At 46.1% G+C, this 19704-nt stretch overlaps 3 protein-coding genes across 6 annotated transcripts; all 3 read right to left on the minus strand.

Moving 5' to 3' along the window:
* Positions 1–159: 159 nt before the first annotated feature.
* tmtops3a (teleost multiple tissue opsin 3a) lies at positions 160–5161 on the minus strand. The gene is made up of 4 exons (XM_057042490.1): positions 4707–5161; positions 1765–2093; positions 567–800; positions 160–453 (listed from the first exon to the last, which is right to left on the minus strand). The coding sequence occupies exons 1-4, from the start codon at positions 5056–5058 to the stop codon at positions 388–390; spliced, it is 981 nt and encodes a 326-aa protein (XP_056898470.1). The 5' UTR covers positions 5059–5161; the 3' UTR covers positions 160–387.
* A 1326-nt stretch (positions 5162–6487) lies between these two features.
* vgll1 (vestigial like family member 1) lies at positions 6488–8849 on the minus strand. Of its 2 annotated transcripts, none has more exons than XM_057042497.1 (4): positions 8574–8849; positions 7988–8190; positions 7565–7918; positions 6488–7193 (listed from the first exon to the last, which is right to left on the minus strand). In XM_057042497.1, the coding sequence occupies exons 2-4, from the start codon at positions 8175–8177 to the stop codon at positions 7156–7158; spliced, it is 582 nt and encodes a 193-aa protein (XP_056898477.1). In that variant the 5' UTR covers positions 8178–8190; positions 8574–8849; the 3' UTR covers positions 6488–7155. The 2 variants fall into 2 exon arrangements, with proteins under 2 accessions (XP_056898477.1, XP_056898478.1); XM_057042498.1 differs by lacking the exon at positions 8574–8849 and adding an exon at positions 8261–8567.
* Positions 8850–9019: 170 nt separating this feature from the next.
* Positions 9020–15761, minus strand: adgrg4a (adhesion G protein-coupled receptor G4a). Of its 3 annotated transcripts, none has more exons than XM_057042439.1 (21): positions 15206–15761; positions 14855–14887; positions 14514–14599; positions 14360–14430; positions 14259–14277; positions 14160–14182; positions 13921–14063; positions 13725–13854; positions 12823–12929; positions 12493–12709; positions 12239–12404; positions 11891–12043; positions 11519–11656; positions 11397–11442; positions 11178–11281; positions 10914–11035; positions 10290–10558; positions 10098–10203; positions 9751–10031; positions 9553–9654; positions 9020–9478 (listed from the first exon to the last, which is right to left on the minus strand). In XM_057042439.1, the coding sequence occupies exons 1-21, from the start codon at positions 15273–15275 to the stop codon at positions 9282–9284; spliced, it is 2583 nt and encodes an 860-aa protein (XP_056898419.1). In that variant the 5' UTR covers positions 15276–15761; the 3' UTR covers positions 9020–9281. The 3 variants fall into 3 exon arrangements, with proteins under 3 accessions (XP_056898419.1, XP_056898418.1, XP_056898420.1); XM_057042438.1 differs by having other exon boundaries at positions 14855–14902; positions 15206–15760; XM_057042440.1 differs by lacking the exon at positions 14855–14887.
* Between the last annotated feature and the right edge of the window lie 3943 nt (positions 15762–19704).

Here is a 19704-nt window from a genome sequence, read left to right on the forward strand (position 1 = left end):
CAACAATTCCCCTTGTGGTCGAAAATATTGTCAAAGTCAACACAAATTCACCCAGCAAGTACACTCTGAACCAGAACTTTATACTGTAAAAACTATATTGTCGGATGGTTCCTGGAGGGCACACCAATAAAATAAAAAGTGAAAGGATGCGCATAGAGGCACATTTTTTAAACAGTGTTTATTAGAAAGATATACAGCGATACTTGAAAATATTTAACATCCAAAGAATGATCAACGGTTGGGTGTTAAGAGCTTTAAAGAACATCCATCTGTCTTAGATCTGTCATTCATCTTGTGGTAAAGGGTTAAACTTGTCCTGCTCAGTGTGGTAGCAGCTAATGTCCCAGAGATCCCTTCAGGAGGCGCAGGAGAAACGAATGTTGAGCGTTACTCTCCTTGGATGGACTCGGGTTCCTTTTGGCACCGCACAAAGGCCATAAAGCACCTATAAAACTAAAAAAGAGTGGGTTTTAAGAGTTTCAAGTTAAGAGGTCCGACCTTGTAGGTTCCAGGAAACATTTACGCTTGTGTCCGTCAATCAAATTGCAAATCTCCGCGGCTCTAACCTGGTTGTTGAAGAACATGTAGATGACTGGGTTAACCACGGTGCTGAACTTGGCGAGGATGGAGGGCACCACGCTGACCGCGGGACTGATCGGGCCCAGCCCGCCCAAGGTGGCCACCAGCGCTATGATGCCGTAGGGCATCCAGCACAGCATATAGCAGGACACCATGGACAGCACCATCCACAAGACGTGCTGCTCTCTGCGCTGAGCCGTCAGCAGGTTGATCCGGCCCGCCTGAAGACGCCAAGGGACAGTTAGGACAATTCTACTGAATGATGCTTTTACTTTGAAAATATCGCGTCTTCATCCCTCACCGCCCGCAATGCCCACCTTTCAATACCCGCCCGGTACCGTCCCAGAATACCCACCCGATGCTGATTAAACCTTTACCAAAGTTCACAGTATGGAGCGGAGACGCTCCGAGGACAACTAACGAGCTGGAGCCGCTGTTTCCTGCGCTAGGACACGTCACCCATCTGATGTCCGTGTGTATTAGCATGCATCAGTGTCACTTAACCCTGGCGGGGCTCCACCAACTGTGCGTTGCTAAGAAAAGCTCGCCACAATCCAGGTCGCACAGCTGTGTCCCCCTTCATCTGTACAACCAACCCTTCCTGGGGTCTTTACAGTTGTGGACGTGCTGAATCAATCACTGGTTTCCCATAGTTACGGGTGACTTCTGCGATCTAAAAAGACTTCCTGGATGATTCATCGATGTATACATGTCATCGAGCAGATGAGAGAAGTGCGTGACAGCGTCCACCAACAGTTCTGGGCCCTTAATTATCAATTAGGTGTGAAAGACAGCTTTATATAACCTGTTGTTGTGTGTGTGAGTCATGAGAAAGGGGAAAAGGTGAGTGAGCGCCACCAAAATAATGATAGACCTTCACCGCTTCACCTGCTGCAGTAGGTGACGCTAAGGCTGGAAGTAAACCTGAGTCTTATGAGCTTATTTTGCACCTCTAAATGACCTTGAAAACACAGATATGTTCCGTGGGGCCACAAAAGTCGTCACTCAACTCACAGACCGAACACCTCGCCATGACGCACTTTGAGCACAATGTTGCTTAGGAACAAGTCCAACTAGTTAGAGGCATGATGGAGACACTGGAAGACAGGTTTTATAGTCTGGGTATTTTAGTGAGAAAGATCTCCGTTTAACTGTAATTCGCTGAGGACTGAAGTAGGGACTCACCCTTCTGACTGCCACCCAGATGCGGCCGTATGAGTACACCATGACCACGAGGGGCAGCAGCAGGCAGAAGATGAAGAGACACAGCACATACGAGATGTTGGCTGGCGAACGGAGGTGCCACTGGACAGAGCACATGGTCCCGGGTCCTTCGGGCCCGTAGCGGCTCCAGCCAAGCAAGGGGGGCAGGGTCCAGAAGAGCGCGTAGAGCCAGGAGCCCCCCACGCAGAACCAGGCCTTCCTGAAATAGGAGACGTCAACCTGGGTGGGCTGCAGCACGACGGTGTAACGCTCGTAGGAGAGGACGGACAGGGACACCAGGGACACCATTCCTGAAGTGGTCACAGAAGAGGAGACTGGTTGTCAGGGACAGTTGTCCCACTGCCTTTGTCCACAATGGCTCCCTCAGAACCAAAGCAGCGCACATTGAAGTCAGTTTATCTCTGCTACCACTACTGCTACTACTACTACTACTACTACTACTACTATACTACTGCTACTGCTACTGCTACTACTACTACTGCTACTGCTACTACTGCTGCTACTACTACTACTACTACTACTACTACTACTACTACTACTGCTACTACTACTATGCTAGCTGCTACTCTACTGCTGCTACTACTACTACTACTACTATACTGCTACTACTACTACTACTACTACTACTGCTGCTACTACTGCTGCTACTACTGCTGCTACTACACTATACTACTACTGCTACTGCTACTACTACTGCTGCTGCTACTACTGCTGCTACTACTACTACTACTGCTGCTACTGCTGCTACTACTGCTGCTAAACTACTGCTGCTACTACTACTACTGCTGCTACTGCTACTACTACTACTGCTATTGCTACTACTACTACTACTGCTGCTACTACTACTACTGCTGCTGCTACTGCTGCTACTACTGCTGCTACTACTGCTGCTACTACTACTACTACTGCTGCTACTCCTGCTGCTACTACTACTACTACTGCTACTACTGCTGCTACTACTACTACTGCTATCGCTGCTGCTGCTGCTACTACTACTACTACTGCTACTGCTACTACTACTACTGCTACTACTGCTGCTCTACTACTACTACTACTACTACTACTACTGCGACTACTACTGCTTCTGCTACTCTACTACTGCTGCTGCTACTACTACTGCTGCTGCTACTGCTGCTACTACTGCTGCTACTACTACTACTACTGCTGCAACTCCTGCTGCTACTACTACTACTACTGCTACTGCTACTACTGCTATTGCTGCTGCTGCTTTTGCTGCTACTACTACTGCCATGCTACTACTGCTACCACTATTGCTACTACGCTGCTGCTACTACTACTACTGCTTCTGCTACTACTACTACTGCTGCTAATACTACTGCTACTGCTGCTACTGCTGCTACTACTACTGCTGCTACTACTGCTGCTACTACTACTACTACTGCTGCTACTACTATTACTGCTACTACTACTACTGCTACTACTACTACTGCTGCTACTACTGCTACTACTACTGCTATTACAGCTACTGCTACTACTACTGCTACTGCTGCTGCTACTACTACTGCTGCTGCTACTACTGCTACTACTACAGCTACTATTACAGCTACTGCTACTACTACTGCTACTGCTGCTGCTGCTACTGTACTACTGCTGCTACTACTGCTGCTATTACAGCGACTGCTACTGCTGCTACTACTGCTACTACTGCTGCTGCTACTGCTGCTACTGCTACTACTGCTGCTACCACTGCTACGACTGCTGCTACTGCTGCTACTGCTGCTACTACTGCTGCTACTGCTGCTACTGCTGCTACTACTACTACTACTGCTGCTACTACTACTACTGCTGCTGTTGCTGCTGCTGCTACTACTGCTGCTGCTGCTACTGCTGCTACTACTACTGCTACTACTGCTACTACTACTGCTACTGCTGCTATTACAGCGACTGCTGCTACTACTACTACTGCTGCTATACTACTACTGCTGCTGTTGTTGCTGCTACTACTGTGCTGTGCTGCTACTGCTGCTACTACTGCTACTACTGCTGCTATTACAGCGACTGCTACTGCTACTACTGCTGCTACTACTGCTACTACTGCTACTACTGCTGCTACTGCTGCTACTGCTACTACTGCTGCTACTACTGCTACTACTGCTGCTACTACTGCTACTACTGCTGCTACTGCTGCTACTGCTGCTGCTACTGCTACTACTGCTGCTGCTGCTGCTACTGCTACTACTGCTGCTACTACTGCTACTACTGCTGCTACTATGCTACTACTGCTGCTACTGCTGCTACTGCTGCTACTACTGCTACTACTGCTGCTGCTATACTACTACTGCTGCTACTACTGCGCTGCTGCTACTACTGCTACTGCTGCAACTACTACTGCTGCTGCTACTGCTACTACTACTACTACTGCTGACTACTGCTGCTGCTGCTGCTACTACTGCTGCAACTACTACTACTGCTGCTACTACTACTGCTGCACTGCTACTACTACTGCTGCACTGCTGCTACTGCTGCTACTACTGCACTACTGCTACTACTACAGCTGCTGCTACTACTACTACTGCTACTACTACTACTGCTACTACTACTACTGCTACTACTACTGCTGCTGCTGCTACTAATAATAATACTATGCACAACAACACAACAACAACAACAATAATAATAATAGCTTTGTTATATTTCTTTTTCACCCATTATTTTACAGGCATCTCTGCTTTAACATCCTACAGCTTTAAAATAAAGAACCTGCCTGGTGTCGACATTTAAACTTTATTTTGAAGTAATAGGATACTGCTAACTCCATCTGATCCAACATTTCTGTCCTCGTTGGTCATAAAAGAGAATAAAGCAACTCTTAACCTGAAGCACCTGTTACTGGGGGGATAAGGGGGGGGGGGGGGGGGGGTGCACACAGCCGTTACTCACACCAAAGAGGGAATTGGCGAACCCGTACCACTCGCAGCCCCTCTCTCCCAGCAGCCACCTGCCCTTCAGGCTCGCAGCGAAGCTCAGCGGAGTCCCGAACACGCACACCAGGATGTCGCTGAGGCTGATGTTCAGCAGGATGAGATTGATGGGCGTCCGCAGGGAGCGATACTTGACGAAGACGAGGAAAACGACGGAGTTGCCGAAGACCCCCGCCAGTAGGATGGTGCCGAGCATCACCGCCACCACCGTGTGGCCGGTCCGGCTCATGCCACCGGGGCCCTGGGGGGCCCAGGGTCCTCTGACTGAAGTGTCTGGGGTGCTGAAGTTACACTCGCGGGTCTGGAGGACCATATCTGAGGGGGAGAGGGTCGCAGCGCACCAAGAGATCCTCCGCTCCTCTCCAGGGGCTGGTGGAGAGGTCGGAGCACCTGTGCGCAACTCTCACGCTCTCCCTCTCTCTCTCACGCTCTCCCTCTCTCTCTCTATGTCTCTCTCGCTCCCTCTCTCTTTCTCGAGGTCTCTCCATCCCTCTCTATGTCTCTCTAATTCGCTCTCTCTCCCTCTCTGTTTCTCAATGTCTCTCTCTCTCTCTCTATTGCTCACTCCTTTTGATCAAACAATCTGAGCTTTTAATCCAAATCTGTTCAAGGGAAAATATGTAGGCCTGCAAGAAATGCTTGATTCTTCCCCACCCCTTAATTGGTTGCAGGCCAATAAAGACCCCCCTTCAGGAGTTTTATGCTTTTTGTTATCAATGACTTTGTTCCCCCTCTGGACTACCAGTGATTTAAATCCCCAACTGAACTTTAATTGTGTCCAAAGAAAACAAATGAGCTTTTAAAGAAGCCACTCAGGTGAAGGGGACACTCGTCTTTGACATCTACCGATCGCTCTCTGGCTCTATCTCTTCTCCTGTCTGGAGGAGACTTTAACTTGCTCTTTGATTTGCACCTTTACAACTGCAGCTACAGTTGGAATTCTTCCCTCTTTTTTAACCACAATCAGAAATGATGGTTGAAAGTTGAATGGAGGAGGCATCACTCACGTAATCCATCTAACCCCCCCCCCCCCCTACTGACCTCAGATCAGCCCCACTGTGCTGGATACAAAGGCTATTTATTAAGAGAACTAACGCTAAACTGGACACCTTTAAATTATTCAGTGAGCCTATAAAACACAGCGGTCTTGATTAAATCCCCCCAAATTAGAATAAAATTAAATTTAGGTCGTCTTGTGAACTGGGTGTTTACAGAGATCAAGACAGTGTAGCAGAATAATGGTTCAGATACAATTTTGGCTTCTAATATGAATAATCAGTTTCAAATGTGGTGGAAGGAAGTGGTTGGCCATTAGCTCTCGTCTGACATGACTCACACCTCATAAATTACGTTGTCAGGCTATAAAGTGGGAATGTGACGGGGCGATTGGTATTATCTCTCACTGCAGCAGGTTTCAGGCATTTTAAGCTCTTAAATGAAATGAGTCACACATGTGAGGTGAATGTGACCAAAGCTGAGGAATCAGCCATGAGTCTGTGGCAGCAACAAAGTATCACTTCCTGTCCTGCATCGTCTCTCCGTTAGGAAATGGAGATATACAGTAAAATTGAAAGGGGGACAGCAGCCATGCTCGAGTAGGTACCACGACAGCCTAATTGACCCGGCGTTCGTGATTTCCACAATAACGATGGCAGTAATTGTTGAGAGGCTGGGCTGGTAACACGCAAAGACAGACAGAAACGACAGATTAATTACTGTTGGACAGTAATTAATAGGCAATATGCAATGGGGATAAACTTTTATTTTTTCTTCCTTTCTACTACTGTATTTAGGCATCAGTACAGTAAACATTACCATGCAAAACATTGAAGGATATATAGATTATAAAGTCATCTTTTTTAAGAAGAGGTAATTTTTTGCTCATTAATTTCTGTTTTTTTTTTTTACAGTGCATTCTTTCAACACAGCATTTACATAGCAAGTCAGGAACCCAACCCAGCTGTCTTTTTTTTGTCACATTAAATCTCAAAACACGCTAAACTCTCCACTCTGAACCCATATTAAGAATAATATTTACACAGATAACAGTTAGACAAAGTTAATACTGGTTGATGTTTACTGGTGCAGATAAAAATCACAGAAAAATGCAGATGATCCAAGGTGAGAGAAAAGAGATGAAGACCCATAAGAGCACTCTGACATCTACAGGAACAGTGCTGTAGTTGGAGAACAGGTTTGTCAGAGAATATTCCCCTCTGGAAAGTGCGTTCCAGACAGCATTTTTCTGACGCGTGGAACAAGCGGCGAAGGGAAGTGCTGTCACGTCTTCCTCATATGCGCTGGTGACACGCTGCTATCTGAAGAGAAAATGGCTGACGTCTATCTGAGTGAGGAGGAGAGCGGGGACGACGGTCTGCAGAGAACAGCAGCGGTTCTCCGCGGTGCTCCTTCAGTACCAGTACAAGTCCTTCTTGTCCAGACATCGTCCTGCCAGAGACCAGAAGAGACTTATTCAAACCTGTAACCTTTATATTAATCTGTATCATTTTGGGGATCTCAGCACAATCAAAATAACAACTCCAGGAAGTAAAAGTTGAAGAACAAACACAAGTAGTCGACGATGAATCATATGTTTTTATAGTTTAGTCAGTGTTCTTTCTTATCGCCAGATGTAGTTGAGAAGTAACGGCAACCATGACAAGATTTTACTGTTTACTCTGAGCAGTTTATTTTTTTCCGTGAAGCACTGATCCCTATCTCAGTCTGCAGGCAGCAAGACAACTGTTCAATCAAAACCAGAAAAGAGCACTTTTTTAAGCTCTGAAAAGGCATTGAGAGCAGAATCCACTTCTTCTTACCAGGTTTGAAAGCCATGGTGTGGTCCACTGGCTCTCGGAGTCCTGGCGGCACCATCCAACTGGGATGCAGTTCTGGCTTGGAGCTGGAGGGCAGACTGGCTCCCATATCAACCTGTTCGGTGTGCAGTAGGTTGAGAAGGGACGTCGCGTATTGCTGTCCTGTAAGACTCAGTTCTTCCGGGGACAGGGAGTATGCAAGGGACGGCAGCCCCACGCTCTCGCCTCCTCTGGCTGTAAAGGGGTGCCAGGAGTTGGGGGAGTCTTCCACAGGGCTTAAGGGCAGGAGGCTTCCTGGCGGGAGCTGTGGCTTGGGGTTGTTGACCACAGTGGACTCCTGACAGAGGTTGGATTTCTCTGTGGACAGAAACACTGTGAGGAGTGCGAACAGGGTCACCGGACCCGTACGTCGTCCCGCGTCCTTACCCAATTTTACGGTTTTGCGTGTCTTCTTGGCCTTTCCCCCCGGGCCCTTGTCTCTGCAGACATCACGGAGAGCGCGGCTGAAGTGGGCGTCCACCATGCTGTTGGTGTCGCCGTGGAAGTAAGTCAGGATGATGTACTGAGAATGCTTCTCCACCTTTACAGCCATCGGACCTTCCGTTCTGTCCTCCATGTGTCGCTTGTGACTGCAGACAGAACCAAAGTTAGATTTGAACAGTTTCCCCTGAGATTATGCAACCTAATATTAGCTCTTACCTACCCGTTTCTGGTTACACCAAAAGTTATTGAAAGAATTTGGTCTGAACAAAGACACTGAAGGCTGTGAGCCACATTTTTGCATACAAATAGACGCGACAACACCTTTTATTCAATCAGTGAGTTTCAAAGCTGGGAATGAATCTAATCTGAACGGGGGTGGTTTAAGCGCATAAAAACATGTTCCTGTGGTTGGAGAGGATCACAGTGAATGACCAACGTGTAAATAAGGGCACACGGATCCAATAGTTTGCCTTTAACTATCCACGCCACTGTTTCAGGTACTTTCTAGTGTCCTTGTTAGTGTCCTTACCAGACCTGATGAACGAAACCCAAAGATTGCCGTGCTTTTGCACCGACCGACCAGCCAGAGCGGACGTGTTCACCTCCACAGATAACAGCCAAAAGTGCTGGGAAAAGGCATCACTTGGTTTCAGGCCGGAGGATTCTCTCTCATCGATCGGCCCTTCCTGCAGCTCCAATCCGTTGCAGAAATTAGACCATTTCCCAGCGCCGAGCATCCGAACTCACTGAGTGTGGAGTGTGTTCCACTGGGAGGGTGTGTGAGACTTCAGACACACAGTGCTATGATCAGAATGTCACCCAGCCAGTTCCTCCTGAACCTGTGTGGCGCTTCAAACACTTGCTGTTAACACTTCAAGCACAAAAACTGGCTGCGTTACAACATGAAAATAAAAATCTGCAACTCGAAATGAACCTAAAAGCCAGAACATCCACATAAAAGAAAAAGGCTTCGGCAGCAGTTGCTTAAATTATTTATTCTCAGCAACATGAATGATGCTTAACCATGTTCTGACTGTAAACATCATGATTTCCACAGGATAATAGCTCAATATTCATAAATGATTACTATTACTACATGTTACAATAGTGCTACTAATCATCACATCAAGCTTTTTTATAGGCTCATTAGGCTCCTCTCTTAGATTTGAATAACGTCACATCTTTAATGGATTTGCAGGAGTGCTGACAGATGAGTCCTGCATCTGTGGAAACGTTATCACCCCCACTGAACTGCACCATGGAAATTAGAGCAGCCCACAAACCGCCTCTCAAGTAGCGTCCTGACGGTTTCCTGCTGATCCGCAGAGGAGTCTGAGATCTTCCTGACGGTGGTGTTGTCAGATGCCACCGAATCAGAGTTCCCATGGTGATTCTTTTGGCTCGGGCCGCTTATCGTCTCGGTTTGACCCCTGTCTTAAAGGGCAGAGAGGGGAACATTAACTCACGTGTCTCAAAATGAGCTCGCTGTCGCTCTCGTTGGAAGTTACCAGAGTAATCGCCGAGTCTGAAACGTCGGCAGCACAGGTGGGCTCTCCACTGGTTCCTCACGTTTTCCTTCATCAAACAGTGGAACACAAAAATAAAGAGGCCTGGGACGGAAAAGAAAAGACGCGTGAGGACAAATTCGATTTCAATTTGCTTTTGGGAAAACATGTTCTCTCACCCTTCACCCAGAAAAACCTCACCCTGCAAACTGTTGAAGATGGTGAACAGGTAGATTAGAACCACTCTGCCCGGACCGAATGAGAAAAAGCCGGTGATCCACGTCAGGCCCAGCAGGACGGTGAGACTGGCCACCGTCCTCAAGTCCCTCAGCGACATGCGGCCGTTCTCTGATGACTTGTTGGCTTTCATCCTCCGGATCTGGACCAGGACCACGATGAAAACGCAGATGTTGCACAGCAGGACGAGGACGATGAAGGCCACCACCGTCACGTAGAAGAAGACATCGAGCTGCAACCAGCAGCTGGAGAGATGCAGATGTTCCGTCACAGGTTGAAATCCGCTGCGCGTTGCCACCGTGTTTACTTACAATTGTTCGGTCAGACTACGTCCTACTGCGATCTCTGCCGGCAGAGCGTTTCCGTAGGCATCTTTATTTATAGCCAGAACCAGGCTGACTATGAGCAAGGGAATACCTGTGACAGCGATATTCAAAGTTTAAGTCACCCAAATGTTCTGAAGCGCCACCAACAAGCCCATCCTGTTCCCACAGTGTTCTCACCCCATCCTACAGAGCACAGCTTGAGCATGTAAGAGGAGACATAGATGTTGAAGACCTTGACCAGCGCCAGGTACATGTGGACGGCCTCCAGGCCCATCCAGGTAAAAGAGGCCAGCATGAAGTAGTGGAGCAGGGCCGCTGTGGCGATGCACAGGCCGTAGTCGGAGAACGACGAGAGCCACGAGTTGAGCAAGAACATCATGCTCAAGCCCAGCAGGGCGGCTGACAGGTTGATGAGGATCTTTGACGGGTAGTCACGGCGCACCTTCCTGTGAGGGACGGCCAATCAGAAACGGGGAAGCTGCTGGACAACTGAGGATCCTTTTATTTTCCTTTCATCTCGAGATTGTGATGCTTTGGTGTATCAGACAGTAGCAGATTGCACTAAACTATGATGGGGAAAGCTCGTCAGGCTTTAAAAAAGACTCAGCTCTCTTGTGGGCCAAACAAGCACACATAAAAATGATTCCATCAGCTGTTGTAAATGTGACAGATGCAGGTGAACATTTGTTCAGGCAGCTTGCAGTTGAACACGCATCCTGTCACGGCTGATCGCAGCCTAGATAAATGTACGTAGCCTGTTAGAACGGAATAAATATAGAAATTCATCTTAAAGCCACTTACTCAAAGGCAAGATATGTGAGCAGTGTGATACTCAGAAAGACAGAGGAAACGCCACAACCCAGATAGGAGAGCAGAGTCAAGATCCGGCTGTCGGCGTCACTTACGGCTTCTCTGGATACGTCCTGAAATCGGAGATGGAAGCAGAGGGGAATCAGGTTCTTTACTCACTGATTGTGGGTGAAGCCTAAAAAGGGGGTTTCCGTGATGTCGCAGCACATTGTGGCAGTTGAGTCGGACCCTTTTGGGATATGGGATAGCACTCACCAGGAGGACGCCGAAATGCGTGAGGTGATTACAGCGGCAGCTGGTTTGTGAAGGAGAAACGCTGTGGGTTTCACAGCCTTCGCTGTTCCAGCCCCCCCGACCATCTAACAGAGAGAGATGAGACATGCTTACACAAACCTTCCTGTGTGACCCTCGCTGATCTTTCTAATTCCAACCTGGAGAGCCTGGTGCCAATCTGAAATAGAATAACCGACTCACTGCTTTGATAAAAATCCCAGAAGACGCAGTGCACTTTGTCTTCTTCCTGCGAACACAGACGAGTGTTGAGGTTTTAGGCCAAAAACATATAAAGTCGTCGTTTGGAGGCTCTCGCCGCTCACATCTTTGGGTGTTAGATGCCTGAATGTCACCAGCACGTGCTCCCTCAGGTTGTTGACGTTGCGTTTTTTGATGCTGGCTGAGACGATGTAGGAATTTAACATCATGTTGTCGCCTGTCACATTTGTTATCAGAGGGTCCTGTTAAAAAAAAGAAATACAGCGGTTGCTCCGGTCATACATAGGCCATACTGCATTATCTGTTATATTTTACATCCTTGATGGGACAAAGATGCTTAGTCGTCGCTTTTGTGGTTACTGTTTGGTTAATTAGAAATGCTAATGCTAAGCTATCTCCTCGCTGTAGATTTAGATCAGATACAAAGTCGGTGTTCTTCTTCCCGTAAAACACAAGAGGAGGGAGCGATTGGGCACCTGAAAGAGCTTTTGGCTTCCATAAAAATGGAACTGGATCCTGGTTTTGTTTCCTTCTCCGGCAGAGAAAAAGTCTTCAAGGTCAGAGGGCAAAGAGATCGTCGCAGCCGTATCAGGAAGTGGTTCACTCACAAAGCTCCGGTTGAGGAAAATCTGCAGGAGACACAATAAAAGCAGCAGTGAGTCACAACTGCGTCCCTGTGGGTGTGGAGCAATTCCAGTTGATCTCCTGGATCACTGGATTATTGGAGGCGAATGCAAATAGAACCATGTTGCTGCCGATATCATTGTTAGTATTACAGTCAGGTGGAGGTATTTACAGCCTCATATTCCTGATGCTAATCTCACCTGCGGGGTCAAATCTGCAGAAACGGCAGACACACCGAAGGTGAGGCCGGTGAATGTGTCTGAGCCGGTATCGATCATGGACATGGCGAGCAGCGGCACCGTAAAGTTGACAGATTCCTCTTCAAATTCCATGTTGTTTCCCATCGCGTCTGTCAAATTCAGGACACTTTTCCACCCAAGTGGGAGATAAAAAAAAATCTGCTTTACAGAAATTACGTGTTTGTGATCATGGGTGTTGTTTTCCTTCCACTTACGTGTTAGCCACCACAGCCACGTCAGTGCTGGAGAGCAGGATGTCAGACACAATGGTGACGATGTTTTCACCAACGGGAGGTGTCATGACGCCGATATTCACCACCTCTACGAGCTTCTCCACCACTGTATCCAGATCTGTGGCTGACAGCTCCTCATTGAGCTCTAACTTATCATCCACAAGGTCCTGAATCATCTCCACAACCTCGTCCGCGTTATCTGAGGATCAGTCATGTCGTTAATGCCTCTGCTTTGTTTTCTCAGTCTCTCGTTTTATTTAGATTTGATTTGAGGCAAAGCATGCTGCTAAAAACTCAGACAGACCCACTGACCGGGCGTGACAGTGACATTATCCAGATCTGGAAAGGACACCACCACTTTGCAAGCGGTCATATCAGGAGGAGCCCAGCTGGTTTCATCATTTTCAATGTGCAACTTGCTAAAAAAAAAGAAAGAAAGAAAGAAAACACCAAAATAATACAGAAGCTCAGACGTGATTGTGGTTCTGTCCTGTTGGCAGAGAGTTTTCTGCATATTACAGAGGGCTGTTAGCTCAAATTGAGTTGAATTCCTGTTTCATTCAAAGACTGAGATGATCACTACTATTGGACATCAAGTCCGCTGAGGGCAAATCTCATTTCAGTTTTCCAGTTCTGTCTGCTCCAAAAAAGAAAAGGTTCAAAATTGGGAAGAAACTTCTCTATCTCATTGAATTTTGATATTCCACTCATGTTATTAACCATCATGTTGCTTTTGAGTATTTAAGGCATACCAGGTGATAAAATACGTGATCAATTTACCAAACTGTTTAAGCTAGTGACAGTCATCATGACTTGTGGGAACTTTCAGGAATTCTTTCGTGCTTCAGGACCCAACGACTGCGATTCTGCCTCAGATTACTTTTGTCTCAGTCTCACACTCGGGGGAAGATCACATCATCATCATCATCATCATCATCATCTTCTTCTTCTTCTTCTACTTCATCATCATCATCATCATCATCATCATCATCATCATCACCAGCAATAAAAGTAGAAACTGGGGCCTCATCAATATTCCCAACATTGTTTTGTCGGTATTAGTGTGGATGTCAGGGTAAATAAAGCCCTGACTGCCCGTCAACATGGCCTTTATTAATGTTTGGGAGGTTTAATGAAACACGGCCCACTGGCAACACTAAATAAATTATAACAGTTGGATTAGCTCATTGTTTGGACTAATAACGGGGTCTCACCACAGCCTGTAGGCTCGCTTAGATCTCGGCTTTCTGCAGCCCATTTCCTGGATGATCTGGGGAAACGTTTCAGACCAAATATACTCCCCGTAAACCGTCGACAGGGTGTCCTCCAGACAGTTTTGTGGCTCTGAAAAGAGATGGGAGGCATTCAGAAATCCACACGTGTCAGGTCCGTTGGGATGAGCCGTCTTACCGATGTGCCTGATAATCAGCGCTGTGGCGTGAAGAGAAACGGCGCCGTCTTCATACTTGGACACCAAAGCCGACCTGATCAGCGCTTGTGTTTCAGCCACACTGTTTATGTTGTACTCCTGAACGTGGAAGCAACACTCGTACCTGGAGATGAAATCGCCTGTTAGCAGCAGCACCGCCCTGGACTAGGACAGAAGTGATGAGCAAGCGGTACAGGTTAAAGAACCTGGGGTCACCTACTCTTCCCACTGGTGGTTGAATGCCTATGAGACAAAGACAGGGTCTAAATATCATTTTTTTTAAGAGGATCTAGTTATTTCGCCAAAAGCTCATACTCACCCACACCTCCGCGGGCGTCCTATATGGAAAACATGAGCATGGTTACTAAGTCAGCCTGAGCATTCCACAGAAATTTAAAGGGATGATTCCATCTAACTCACCTGCCAATTTCCCCTTTTACAATGAAATTCACCACAACCATGGTGTTGTTCACCTGCAGCTGTCTGGTCGCCTTTTAAAAGTTCAACATCATTTCCTTTTTACATCTGCATCAAGTGAAGGTGGCGCTGAAAGGCAGCCATGTGAAAGCCTTACCCATCTCTCAATCATCTCCTGGGGGTGCGAGAGGCTGCCGGACAGGCGCACGCTTGCATCGACCCTGAAGAACACATCGGCCAGAACTGCAGGAGTTGAAACACAGCGGAGCATCTGCATGTCAACAATCCGGCCAATATTTACAGCACCACACAAACAAAGAGCGGGAGAAATGACGACGTCACAAAGAATGAAGGCAGAGAGAGGGAGACTTTCACTTGGACTTCTTCTGAATCAAATACGAGGAAGTACGACAGATCAAGCGAAAAGTTAAATGGAATCATTCATCTGCCTCAGTAAAGACCGACTGCTTTGTTTTTGGTCTGTTTAGCAACGCTCACCTCTTTTGTCCGGGCTGGTCGTCGACTCGGGCGCTGCGAGAAGCGACGCTAAAAGGAGACGTGTCAAGGTTTAGGAAAGAAACACTCAATTTAAAGAAGGAATAAATAAAGTATATGCCAGGAGGTCAATATATTGTGGTTCTCTCTGATTTTAATGTATAGGTTTCTGGAGTCCCGCTGGGTTCTGTGTTTGGACCTCTACTAATCAAAGACATTTATTTTTGAATTTTTGTTTTATTACGTACATAACTAAAGGCAACAAACAAGGATTTACTTGGCCAACTATTTAAGCTGACAACAGACAGACGTGAGTTTAAACATGTGCAGTTTGATAATAGAGAGCAAACTTACTTGAAAGGGAGTGGCAGAGTGACAGCTGCGAACACAGCAGGAGGGCCAGAGACGTTCCGAAAGAGCTCATGATATCCTCAAGTGGTCTTCAGCTGAGAGGTGACAGTCATATTCACCCCTAGGAAAGGTTATTACTGTATTTTGGCGTCTGCACGCACAGCAGGAGCTCCTTAGAACGGTCAAATCTCTTCAATGAGAACTAGCATTCACAGAGAAGTAGCGCATTCCAAGAATCAGCCGGTGCAGAAGGTCTCCCTCTGCTCAAAGTACCTCCACACCCTTTCCCCCTGCTTCGGGTTACTCATTAATCAGCTGCCATAAACAGAAGCAGGACAACACACAACTTAGTGACACTTGCATGAAATTATGTTTGACTTACAAATTCACCCGCTAATTGCTTTTCAGTGTGACATCACTGTCTGGTTTCATGTCCCCCTCAAAGAGACTCAAAACTCTCTTTTGTGGTGGGAATGATTTTGTCAAGGAGAATCAATCAGTTTTAAAGGTCAACGACTAAAGGAGATTGAGAAATACTCTCATTTTACACACAGTTGCCGCATCACACACACACACACACACACACACACACATATATATATATATATATATATATAGACAGATAGATCCATCCATCATCCCTATCTATCTATCTATCTATCTACTATCTATCTATCTATCTATCTATCTATCGATCTATCTATCTATCTACTATCTATCTATCTATCTATCTATCTATTATCTATCTATCTATCTATCTATCTATCTATCTATCTATCTATCTATCTATCTATCTATCTATCTATCTATCTATCTATCTATCTATCTATCTATCTATCTATCTATCTATCTATCACTTGACCAGCAGCTTTAGCCGCTGTCACTGCTCACTCAGGCTTTAAATAGGTGGATAAAACCCTCTTTACCCCACACTCCTCCATTTACCGCCTGTGCATTCTCCTCCCGTCTTCACCCTGTATTTGTCTTTTCTCTCTCTCCTCTCTCCTTTTATCCCCACCTCGCTCCCATCAGTGCCATAAATATTCATATCACCTGAGCTGCAAATGGTTTCTCATTCAGAGCACCATTGTCCCTGCAAACTAATGTCTTTACTGTTTACAAGCAAATGTTATCTGTGTAATCATCTGCATCTTGTTCTTTGTATATTAGTGTGTGTGTGCGTGTGTGTGTGTGTGTGTGTGTGTGCGTGTGTGCGTGTGTGTGTGTGTGTGTATGTGCCAGACTGTGGGTTCCTTTTGTAGGGTTGCTGCATTGTAAATTTGACTGTAAACATTTAGAATGATATTCCTGTGCCTGCACTATGCAGGTGATCACTGATCAAACATGTCTAATTAGCTCTCCTGTGTGCAGTCACACACATGCAAATATATTGCAGGGTTCATTTAAAGTAAAAACAATCAATTGCTCCTTTATATAGTCGTAATATCCTGTCAGGGGGCGAGATTGGAGTGTTTTTCCTTTTTAAAATAGCTCCATACTGCCCTATCGAGGCCAGGTTAGGTACTACAGCTGTGTTATTTCTTCCTTCTCAGTGAAGAAATTGTTCATCGTGAGTGGAGCTTGGGCAAAAAGAGACCACACTGATCGTATTTGTGGCATTAAATCTGCCAATCTGTCAGTTTATGCAAAGTAGTCCTTGTTGTAATAAAGTTCTTTAACAAAAGCTTCATTCATGCTCGTCGAATCCTCCTCTGAGTGTAACAGAGGATTTGAGAATACCAGGTGAGACGTGATGGGACCCAGGGAGGGGAGACCCCATATTCATTGGGCCAAAGCATATTGGGAAGCCCACCTGCGGGAATTCCTCAAGATAATTCCCACAGGAGGAACAGAAGCCCCAGGGTGGTTGTTTCGTGCAGCTCTACTTTCCTGGCTGCTCTTCTGCTCTGGGCTTTCCTTCTGACAGCAGAGAGTCACAGTCAGCCAGACACATGACGTCTGACATCCCCACCTACGATCCGACTTTTGTGTGCCTGAGCTAATTTGGAGTGCACACGGCTTTTCCAGAGCAGAGTCCCAGTTGCACGCCCCCTCACCCTGAAGGACCATCGTCCTCTGATGCCCCCCCTCCCCCAGAGAGAGGAGCTAATCAATCAGAGGACCCTCCAAGACCCCCGATTTGACTCAAGACCCCATTAGGTAGTTTGAAAAATAAAACACTGTATACTGTACATGCTGTACATCCATCGGCTGCCTCGTGAGGAATTATGCACACCGCTTTCATCTCTCCACAGTCCTGTCCACAAGGACGGGACATGTCCGACTTTAATTGTCTTCAGTGTCAATATTAAGCCATCAGAGAAGATCGCACAGGAAGAGCGGAAAAGCAACACAGAGGAGGTAAGAGATGACAAGACCATGCAGAAAACCTGTTGACCTATTAAGCCGTGCAGATGTGTGACAATAAAGAGGCTAAATATTTGACAGAAACTCCAAGCAATGTGGGAGGTGGCTCAAGGTCTGTGTGTTGCTGTTTATGTCTTCGCTCTTGTTTTCAGTTGCTCTGACTTCTACTTTCTAATGAGGGCACCCATGAGACTGTGGACACGCTGGACAATGCGGTCCAGGACTCGTCCCTGCTGCTCAACTCCCCAAACAGCAGTGACAGACTGAGGAGCCTGGGACAATGTATGGGCGTCCCGCCTCAGATCGTGGCCCGCCTCTGGGGCTTCCAGGACCTGTTCCAGGACCTGCTCACCTCCACTTACACGCTCCTGCCCCAGCTGGCCCTGGCCGCCAGGCTCCTGCCTCATCCTGAAGATGTCGCTCACATGCGCAGAGCAGTCGTGACCAAATGACGGGCTGTGTTGCCGTGGCTGCAGGTGTAACGCAAACTTCCTGACCCACATTGCACCATGGCACTGTTACAGAGCAATAAAGAGTTAATGTTGGGCAAATCAAGATGTGAACCTTCCTGATCTTTATTGAGTTTGAGGGAATTCATGTTGGCGTAAAGATTAATATCTAAAGAGGAACTTTCCATTTGTATCTTGTTTGTAAGATTCACACAGTGAACAATCGATTATACTCAGTGTCACATGATTTAGTTTGGGAATTACCTCATATCCACATTAATCTCATTTTAAAGAACCCATAAATGCAAAATTTTTAGAGAGGAAAGCAAGATTTAAGTGCAAAAATGTGATTCCAGACAAGACAAATTGGCAAGTTAGAATAAAACAGACTAAACGGGGGCAGCTTCCATAATGACCTGATTAGAGCAACCAAAAAGCAACTCCAAGAACAAGCAAACAACTCAGAGCAGTCATGAATCCCGAGGGAAGACAGGATGCAAAATGTAAAAAAGACAGATACGCCCATCTGGAAATGACTGACAGCGCTTGAATTCAGACAGCCCAAAAACACCAACTTAAGATGGAACTACCCGACTTTTAACCTTATAAAATGTAAAACTATATCCCCAATTTGTGTCTCATTCTGAGCCATAATTGAACTCTGTGGGGCTACTTCCTGTTTACCATGTAAAATAGATGAGAGGCCCTCTGGCAAAAGCATGTGAGATGCACCAGGACAGGGGCTGCAGTGTTCATTGCAAGAGAGGGAACATAGTGCTCTGAGAAAATTACTTATTCTCTCGCTGGTGTGCCTACTGACAGTTTTTCTTGCTAGCCCTGCAGATCAAGATCTCAGCAAATCTGGTAAGATATACTCAAAATCATTTTAGAAACAGAATTATCAATAGCTGTAGTAATTTTAATGTAGAGTAATTTTACTGTGTTTTTTAAGACCTGTTCCTTTCTTTTGACTATAAAAATAATGGAAATACACGTTTTAATTGTAAGAATTTGTGTTTGAATAAATCAAATTATGGTTTTTGTGATTTTAATGGGCTCCCTATGGAGATCGTGTTGTTAAAGGACCGTTATTATTGTGAGCGCTAGGGGGCGCGCACGTGACCGACAACTACCGGTAACTTAGCCGCCGTATCGTTAGATCGTCAATAGTAACGACCATCCACTCTAAAACACAATAGTTTGTGGGTTTAATTTAAAGTTCATTATTATGCATTGTCCTTTATTATTTTCATTCATAATTTGCTGCGCGGTGATGTCAGATTTGCTGTTTAAGCAGGGCATCTGACCTCAAAATCCCCGGACGGTTGATTATTACCAAAGCATATATTAAATGACAGTGTTCAGAACGTTGTGTCTTTTTAATAGTTTCATAGTTTTAATAGTAATAATAAATATTTTATTTCAGTGCATTTCAATAATCTCTTTAATTCGTGTCCAATGGCCTGATCTGTGATTTATGCCTCCCCAGTGAAAATTCATTTATAAAATAGAAATTAAGATTTCTCTACACTTCATCGGAATTTTTTCATGCTGGGGTGAAAAAGGTCTAGTTTTAAATACATATAAAGGATTGATAACCTGTTTTCACACCAGCTGCACCTTGAAAGTCACCGTTACCTTTTAATCGTCGGGCACGCCATCGGAGTGAGACCTCGTCGTCACTCG

Source organism: Takifugu flavidus, chromosome 9 (genome assembly GCF_003711565.1).
Source record: "Takifugu flavidus isolate HTHZ2018 chromosome 9, ASM371156v2, whole genome shotgun sequence".
NCBI lineage: Eukaryota > Metazoa > Chordata > Actinopteri > Tetraodontiformes > Tetraodontidae > Takifugu > Takifugu flavidus.